Source organism: Cryptomeria japonica, chromosome 11 (genome assembly GCF_030272615.1).
Source record: "Cryptomeria japonica chromosome 11, Sugi_1.0, whole genome shotgun sequence".
In the NCBI taxonomy this organism is placed as follows: domain Eukaryota; kingdom Viridiplantae; phylum Streptophyta; class Pinopsida; order Cupressales; family Cupressaceae; genus Cryptomeria; species Cryptomeria japonica.
Window position 1 is genome coordinate 174,295,656 of NC_081415.1, and position 9,891 is coordinate 174,305,546.

Below are 9,891 nucleotides of genomic sequence, written 5' to 3' on the forward strand. Positions count from 1 at the left end.
TACAAGACCCAGGCCCCCTCCCTAAACGGGGACTCCAAGTCGCTCTGCTACTCTGCTGCTGCTCCTACTTCACCTCTGCTCTGCAATCACTCTGAACACCTTTTCTCGTTGGAATGTTGTTTTGGTCCTCCTTGGATTTCTCCACCATGAACCTTCGCCTGTGGGAAAGTAAAGCACAATGTAGATACATTCTCTCGTGAACGGTCGGGGTACTCTGCTTCCCCCTATATAAGTTTTTTGTCCAGTTCTCACACATCTGTAGCTTGGCAATAAACATATGTCCGTCACCACAACTACCACCTGCTGAGAATAACAAGGGACTTATAACCCCAGAAGCATACTGGTCTCCCCGAGACAACAGCCCCTTACATAGACCATCTATTCAGTTTTGTATTTTGTGAGATTGGTTGTTCATGAACATAGGAAACTAACTTTATTAATAAACTCACTCCTTAAATAATCTATAATCATTTTATTTAATTAAATAACATTAAAAATTAAAATCTAATGAAAATCCTTTCTTCATTATGATGTCGACATCATATTGTAAATATTTCATTTTGGTAGATGTATTTTATATCATGTGTTAAGAATTTCATTTGAACAAAATCTGAGAGAAGGTTAAAAAACATCTTTTTTATTACTCGTGATTAAATATTTTCTATAGTAGTGTGTACTCTTGTGTTACTAATATCGAGCTAGAAGCAACTTGGATCATTAAGTGGATGTACACTACTCAATCTTAAGCATGTTCTCTCTAACCTTCTATACATTGGCTCATGAACATTATCCATGCATACATTGGCAACACTTGATGAGATAAAATGTGGTCAATTTATAAAAAAAAATCTCACATAAACAACATGCATCTTTATATTAACAATATATCAAATTCCAACCACTAGCCACCACTTGAAAAAGTCAATATGCAATTTGTACCACCAATCACTACTTTAGAAACCAACAATCATACTAACTCAGTTACAGAATCACACATAATACTAATGAATATTTTTTAATTTGAATAAATGAAAATAATTATAAATGTAATAAACAATTGTAAATCATAATACATTTGACATGGATTCCTTGTATTACATAGATGAAGTGAGAAGTGTCATGAAACATTAATCTCATAGTGGTAGAATGCTTTGAAGCTTCGAAAGATTTAAAAATAACATACATTCTCACTAGCCATTCACTGCTCCTGTTAACTGTTTGCATCACTTCACACCATAGAAATAGGTAATTGAAAAACACTGAAGAAAATTTACCAATTAAATAATTAGACTTGTTTACCACGCTATGGGGAAAAGAAACAGGCCGTCTAAGAAGTCAAACGAACCATAATTTCTTGACCATTCAGCAAACCTGCCATATTCTTTTGTCCGAGAAAACCGCCACTTTACAAGAACGGGTGGTTATAGAAGTTTTTGTCACAATGTCCTCTGTAATATGTAAGAACATCATATTTTTCTAAAAACCAAATGCTATTCCAATATGGAATGTGAACTCCGAATTTTGTAGGGATTGCTAACTATGAATTTGGTCTTCCATCCTCTGCCATTCATGATAAACTGATCTTATATAATTCAAAGTATGATTTTAGCTAGAAAGAGTAATTTCTGAAAATACAAATAATATTGAAAGTAAAATGAACAATTTTACAACATCATCACAAATCAGCATGAAAGATGATTCCAAAGCAAAGTAGGTTTCCTATATTGTTATAATCAAAATAGTCAAAATAGTTTCCATGCATTGAGAATCATTGCAATCAACAGAGAATTTCATCAAGAAGCTTATATCTCTTTTTAATTTTTCTTTCCCTACTTTCTCTTAATTCAGGCTTTTTCTTCTTCTTCAGCAATTGGGATATCTCTACATCAATTTCATCACAAGATTTTCTCAAATTTCTCTTGCCTTTGCTATTGTGGGTCATGTTTGTAAACTCTCCAAACGCAGAAGAACTTCTCATTCTTTTAACAGAATCCCTCATCATAAGCTTAACGTCAGAGCCCGGATCCTCCTCTTGAATAGTGAAGCACCAGTCACACACTTCACTCATAATCTCAACTGATACATTCTCATAATATGCTCTACTGCAATATCTGATTAGAAAAACCGAAACCATAGAATCAAAATTTGAGGTCTTTACCACAAATGCACAGAATGGATTCTCATTTCTAAATTACCATATACTACATGAAACTTGTCCATCTAAATTTGAATAAAATGGAAGCAATAAGGAAAGTGGTTGTTATCTTACTGATGCTGGAAACGAACTAGACATTTTGTGCACTGGAATAGATAGATCTGGAAGCCCACATCGCCACACATAGTGCACTCCATTTTGTGCACTGGAATAGATAGATCTGGAAGCCCACATCCCCACACATAGTGCACTCCATTAATGTTTCTTCTTATTCTGTAATTGAGATTGTATAGTGCACACCTACAATAGCAGATTGCTTCGTTCACGTATAGAATAAAGAGGACGGGGAAAGCAACATTTCATTAAAAAACGGAGGAATTCGGGGAAGCAACATTTGGGTGGACTTAATAGAGTCCGTCATTAACACGCTACAAGATATTTGAGTTGATTTCCATATATATGCATGCACCTTACTTCTCTTTTGGTTTTGAAAGGAAAGAACATATTTAGAAAAGTATGTGAAAGATATATTCATTCATTATTTCATTTAAAAATTAAATATATTATATTATTATATTGTAATTAATATTAAATTATTAATATATTATGATATTATAACTAATATTAAATTATTATTAAATTATGATTATATTATTATATTTTAATATAGTATTAATTTTATGTTTTTAAATAATTATTATTATATTTTAAATTTATTTTTATTCTTATACTTGAAAAAGAGGTGGATTCAAATTGATTGATCAATAAAAAATGAGATAGAAGTGAAATATAATTAGTACTAAATAATTAACAATTAGTTAATTGAATGTATAGGAAGAGAAATAAAATTAAATTAAAAGATATAATAAAATATCTTTTGCTTTTTATGTATTTAAGTGTGTGTCAAATTAAATGCTTTTTGTTTTTATTTATTAATATTTTACGTTCATATGTAAGTATAATAGGATTTGGGTAATAAATATTTTATTTTTAAAATTTAAATTAATATTTACTATTAAATTTATATATTAAATGTGAATTATTTTTTAAATGCAAATCACAAATCTAAAAATCCTTAATCCCTTGAGTGGTATAAAACCCTGGATGTTGACTCTGTATAGAAGACCTATGTAAATTCGAGGGCTAACTCTTTCATTTTTATAAACAAGTCAAATAGACTCATCCTTCTTCACCTTTGGTTGCGTATTGGAGTGGGAGTCAACACTTGTGAAATTGGTGTATGTTAGCCACCTATTGTTAAAAATGAGAAAGATAGATGTGAAAGTGTGTGACTTGGTTGATTTCAGCCATTAAGATTTTGATATGAGAAAATTTTTATATCTTGGTTTAGAGTGAATCTCATTTGCTATTAAGGACATATTATTGAGATCATAGTTTGAGTATATTGATGTTGATGTTGATGTTGTGTGTTTTCATATGCACCATGTTGAACTAGAATTCATGATGTATAAGGAGAACAAGTAATTGATCAATTCATTATTAGAAATTTTTTAATGTTAAAATATGTTGAAGGAAAAATCTTAAAAGGGCATTTTGAAAATTACTAGTTTTCACATTAAGTATTTCAAAAATTTGAAATTATATAATAAGGATGCAAAATTATATTTATATTAGATTTATGATTTAATAATGGATGAATACATCAATAATTGTGGTACATCTAGGTTATAGGATTTGGATGACTTTTTCTTAGCTTGAAGGTTGCACTTGCACATGACACTATTTATCTTCTTGGGCATGAGAGCATTTTTATTTGTACAAATTTATGTGTAAGTCAAGTTGTCCATCACATTTTGAAAGAGGAAGGTATATGTCATCATATTGGTTTGCAGTACCGTTTCGGCTCAAACACCCTCAGCTGAAACTTTTTTTCCAGATTCATGGCTTGTCTCCCAGATTTAGTGGAAACTCAAGCTATGACTCAGATTCTAAGAATTCAAACTAACTTTATTCAATCTAAAATATAATATTATTCATAATGGTAAGTGTCATATTAAGATCAACTTATACAAAATAAATAAATTTCATTTTATAGCACTATATTTAGAACAATTTAAAAAAAAAATCCCTACTTTGTAACGAGAAAAATCTCCCTAATATTCTTTGGAAGATGGCGTCCAGGTCATCCGTATAACACACTTATTCAAAGTAAAGCAAAGTCGCGTGGGCCAAACCATACGCGTTAACTTCAAAGTAAACAAAAATCATATTCAAGAGTTTCCACAGCATGATAAAAAAATCAAAATAAAATCAGAAGTGACATCCAAATAAAACAGAGAATTTTTTTAGTAAGTCTAAACTTGTCTTAGTCGTATAGGAACGAATCGTTACTCCAACGGATGTTTCGTGGAAAAGCTAAGTTTGACAAATTCACACTACTTTCTAACCCCTCGTATACTTTCTAACCCCTTGTATACGTCAAACAAGAATTCTGCTCTTTTATGTTGCAGAATTACAATATCAAATGAAGAAGAAGAAGAAATAATAATGGAGTGCAGTCTGTGTGGCGACGTGGGCTTTCAACTCTATTTATTCCAGTGCACAAAATGTCTAATGCGTTTTCAACATCAGTAAATTAACATTTGCCCTCCTTATAGCTCTCATTTTATTCAATTTTAGATAGACAAGTTTCAACTGGTATATATTAATTATTGTTTCCATTTGAGCAAGGACTGTCAATTTTGATCTTGTGGGTTTGGCTCTTTTGTTCAGATATTGCAGCAGAGCATATTATGAGAGAATATCAATTGAGAGTATCAGTGAAGTGTGTGACTGGTGCTTCTGTATTCAAGAGGAAGATCCAGGCTCTGACGTTAAGATTAAAATCAGGGATTCTTTTAAAATAATGAGAAATTGTGCTGGTTCTGAGGAGTGTACAAACATGAACCACAATAGCAAAGGCAAGAGAAATTTGAGAAAATCTTGTGCCGGCATTAATGGACAGATAGCCAGTGAGCTTAAGAGGCAGAGGAATCCTGAACTTATATACAGTACTGAAAGAAGAATTGGGAAGAAGTATAAGCTTCTTGATGAAATTGTCTGTTGATTGCAATGGTTTACATTGTAGAGAAGCTAATTTTTGATAAATCGGAGCTTAACGAATAAATACTTTCCAAATGAGAGTGGTGAAAGTTATTGTCTAGACCATCTTTTCAGTTCTGTGTCTTGTGAGACCATCAAATGGGTATAGAAAAAGAGAATCGAAAATCATACTCTTAGCTGAAAATTGAACATTGGAATTTGTCAAGAGGCTGTGGAGGCGCCACCACCACCTTGACAGGGGTTTTGTAAGGAGTTCTTTTGGCTCTTTCTGTAAAAAATTCTTCCAAATGTTTATAGCATGACATCTTGGCAAATCCACTCTTTTATCCTGGCTATGTTTAGCTTTTTCATACTTTTTGAATAAATTTCTCCACCTTTTCAGTACATATGGTCGAAGATCTGTCGAATCCCCTCTCCCTCATATTGAGCTGGAGTTTGTTCCATTCATGTATATTCGATTTGGAGGTATTGTAAGGACTATTCGTCTCTCTTCTCAAGGCAATCGTTGCTTAAATTTCATCCTGTTATCTGCAAATTGATTGCCGTTAATTGACGTACTGCAAATTGATTGCTCACGTTGCATAGCATCAGCTGCACTCCATGATCTAGACATGTGCTAATAATGATGGTTAATTAATAAAAATACTGTAAAACTGTTTTTCAAATACCAATGTCTGCAAAGTTGCACACAACATTAATTCTGAATTTGGAAATTCAGGTATTCTCTTGTCTTGATTTTTGCAATGCATCTGCTAACCTGCAATGTATCTGCTAACCTCCTGCAAAGCTAATAATAGACAGGTAAAATACCCAAATATTGGATTAAAAATGTTAAAGTTATTCATAACACACAACCAAATAAAAATTTATGTAGCAAATCCTTGTAATTCAATTGTCTAAAAAAATTAATCACCATTAAAATTCTTGTCTTCTCAATAATTCCATGTCATGACAGAAACAAATAAACTAAAGCATATTTTATAATGAGAAAAATCTCTCTAATAAAAATATTAATAATTCTTGCTACTGCCTCTGAATTAGATCGTTTGATATTCTTTCTAAACCAACTCACAATATGAAGATGGTGTCCAGTCCCCTCCTCCACATAACGCACATATTCAAAGTAAACGACATAAGTCGCGTTGGCCGAAACATACGCGTTGACTTCAAAGTAAACAAAAATCGCATCCAAGCGTTTCCACATCATGATAGAAAAATCGCATCCAAGAGTTTCCACATCATGATAGAGAAATCGAGTTCAAAACCAGAAGTTGAAGAAAATCGTCTCTGTCATAGAAAATCGTCTCTGTCAAACAAGAATTCTGCTCTTTTTAGTTTCAGAATTACCATATCAATTGAAGAAGAAGAAAAAATAATGATGGAGTGCAGACTGTGTGGTTACGTGGGCTTTCAAGTGTATTTACTCCAATGCAGAAAATGTATAATGCGTTTTCAGCCTGTGTAAAATAGCATTTGCCCTCCTTAATGCTCACAATTTATTCAAGTTTAGATAGAAAAGTTTCAACTTGTATATGTCAATTATTGTTTCCATTTGAGCAAGGACTATCAGTTTTGATCTTTTTGTTTTGGCTCTTTTGGTCAGATATTGCAGCAGAGCAGATTATGGGAACACATATCAATTGAGAGTATCGGTGAAGTGTGTGACTGGTGTTTCAGTATTCAAGAGGAGGATCCAGGTTCTGATGTTAAGATTAAAATCAGGGATTCTTTTAAAAGATAAGAAATTGTGCTGGTTTTGGAGATTGTACAAACATGACCCACAATACCAAGGGGGCATTAATGTACAGATACCCAATGAGCTGAAGAAGCAGAGAAATCCTGAACATACTTACAGTACTGAAGAAATATCCATAAAGTTATCATTGATTGCAATGGTTTACTCTCTAATTTCTGAAAAAGATGAGCTCAACTAATAAATGCTTTCCAAATAGATAGAGTTGAAAGTTATAGTGTAGACCATCTATACAGTTTTGTATTTTGTGAGACTAGCTGTTCATTAACATAGGAAATTTAGTTTGGACTTGGCTCTTATGTTGTTTGAATACCTTGCTAATACTCAATTTACTCTGACCAATATTTGTGATTTATAGTGGTTACTTTCCATGGTTAGTGAAAAGGATGTTTCATATTTGCTTGATTTGTAAATTTTGTAAAGCTGAAAGATTAAATATGCAATTTTTTTTGTTTTTGATTTTATAGTTTGTTTTTAGTATGAATGCATGTTTCTTTTTCAAGTTTTCTATAATGCATGATGGATCATATAGTGTGATTTAAAATATCGATGTAAAATAAATATTATATTATTGAATTAAAAAAAGATATATATTTATTATAATAGAAATAAAATCAGATGTCTTTAAATAATAATTTTGTTTTCTTTATTTCATTTAAATTTTTTTTGTAAATTTTCAATTATTTCAATCATAAATTATATGAAAGTAAATACCAAAGTGGTTAGCAATACTTTTATTCTATTCATTTTTATGTGTTATAATTTTCTTATAATTGGCAACTATATTGTTTTGGAGGTTCGATCGAAGCTATTGAGTTCTGGTGTAGATTACTCTATGTATTACTTAGAAAAATAAATGCACACAAAGTGAATGAAGTTGAAATTAGTCATGTATTTGTCACTTGGTTTGTCTTTGCATCGTGTTGCAGTCTCAGGCCTTTGTTTAATGATGATAGTAGTTCTTGTTAGTGTGTTGTGCTATATTTGAAATTATCATAATTTGTGAAAGGCCAAATGCCGTTTAGAAATGGACATGGACTATATCATATATATTTTTCCATTTATATGCATGACACTTCTCAATTGCAATAGGAAGGTTCCCTGCTAAACAAAACTACTAAGGACAAAAGTACTTTATTCCATTGAAGTTGGCACTACAAAGGTAATTGATATATACTATTTGTTAGCAAATGATGATTTTTTTTTCTTAAAACAAAAATTTAGTAAATGTTTGTTATTCCTACCAAAGTAGATTGAATGTGGGAAACTTAATTACAATAGGTTAATTTATTTATTTAAGAAAAAGTGGAGAAGATAGGTATATATCACGATGGTTTTGATAAATCATAGTTTGTGGAGTAATCAAAGTAGTTTTCATTAGATTAGTATGAGGAAGGGTTCAAATTTACTACATAACTATTATCAAAGCGAATTAAATGGATCTCACAGAAGTGAGATTGATTAAAAAACAAAAGGCAAAGAGATTTTAGAGCAGGACAGTCAAAAAATAAAAGACTACTATAGAAAACCAAATAATTGTTAATTATCATTAAGAGACTTCATGACCCCTTAATAGCCTGCAATTCTTTCTATAGGATATCCATTCGCTCCTCAAAGGAGACACCCTTTGACACCTAATTAACAATATCCCCTTTAACATAAGTGGGAGAATTAGGGAACGCAATTAGATACTTTGGTCTTTATTAAACGTGTTGTAGGAGGCTACCTTGATCCTTGGGCTCCACATCACATCTCCTCTTTTTCTTATCTCTATGGCATTCCAACTCTTGTTGGAGAACCTATATGATGAGGGTTATATTCCTAATAGAGTCTCTATAGTAATCCATAAGCTCCCATATATTTCTCATTAGAATCTCTTGGTTTTCTTTCATATTTGTGATCTCGGCTTCTAGCTTGGTATTTTTTTAATATTTTGTATCTCCTTTACAATCACTCACTAGCTCTTGAATGTCTTTGTCATAATATTTGTTTGTTCACATGCCTTAATATGAAGATCTTCCTTCAACTAGTCCTTGACTTTCTTAAAATATAGCTTCTTCAAAGTCTAAATTTTGGTTTTTGCCTAAGTAGTTGATATCTTAAATAAAAGAGTATATATTTTTATTTGTAATGATATAAATTTTATTTATTTATAGTGTGTGAATTGTTTTATTTTTTGCAAGTTGAAAAATGATATTATAAATTTTTGAACATTATTATTTGAAATTTAATATTCTAGTTTATAAGGACCTATAAATGAACTTAATACTATGAAACAATTTAAGTTTGAGGAATTATGGGCCCCTAATACTAAAACTATTCTATCTCAATGGTACCCTTCCCATAAAACTTTGAAATTTGTAAATTTAATCAATGTAAGAGAAGTGGGAACCCTATTGACCATGTAAAATATTTTTTTGGCATGTCAAGAAGTAGCATACAATAGAATTTACCTCCTCCACTTGTTCTCTCATAGTTTGGCAGAGCAATTAAGCATCTTCACAATGAGTCAATCTACACTTTCATGGAGTTGTTTGAAAATTTTGTGGCACATTTCCCCTACACAATAGAGTATGTGGATGTCATATTGGACCTCTAGATACTCAAACGACATAATGGAGAATTTTTTTTCTAGTTATTTATAGAGGTTGAGAGTACTTGCTAATTCCACGGCCTGTTCTTAAGAAACAACTCATCAACATATTTATTCAAATATTATATTAGCAGATGTCATTTCAATTACAAATTCATTGCACATATTTTTTTCATGAGATCATAGAAAAGAGTGTTATCGTTAAAAATGCCCTCATTTTCAAAGGTTAGGTCAAGCTGTATATGGAGAAAATGATAAACTAACTAATGACATATATAGATTTTAGGAATAAAAAAAATGCTATCAATGATGGTGCCATTTTAACAC

At 31.4% G+C, this 9,891-nt stretch overlaps 2 protein-coding genes across 2 annotated transcripts; one reads left to right on the plus strand and one right to left on the minus strand.

Annotated features, from left to right (window-relative positions):
- Positions 1–1,687: 1,687 nt before the first annotated feature.
- Positions 1,688–2,433, minus strand: LOC131036996 (uncharacterized). Its single transcript, XM_057969020.2, has 2 exons — positions 2,270–2,433; positions 1,688–2,111 (listed from the first exon to the last, which is right to left on the minus strand). Exons 1-2 carry the CDS (start codon positions 2,350–2,352, stop codon positions 1,778–1,780), a joined length of 417 nt encoding a protein of 138 aa, XP_057825003.2. The 5' UTR covers positions 2,353–2,433; the 3' UTR covers positions 1,688–1,777.
- A 2,198-nt stretch (positions 2,434–4,631) lies between these two features.
- LOC131036997 (uncharacterized) lies at positions 4,632–5,545 on the plus strand. Its single transcript, XM_057969021.2, has 2 exons — positions 4,632–4,746; positions 4,889–5,545. The coding sequence occupies exons 1-2, from the start codon at positions 4,664–4,666 to the stop codon at positions 5,220–5,222; spliced, it is 417 nt and encodes a 138-aa protein (XP_057825004.1). The 5' UTR covers positions 4,632–4,663; the 3' UTR covers positions 5,223–5,545.
- The last annotated feature ends 4,346 nt before the right edge of the window (positions 5,546–9,891 follow it).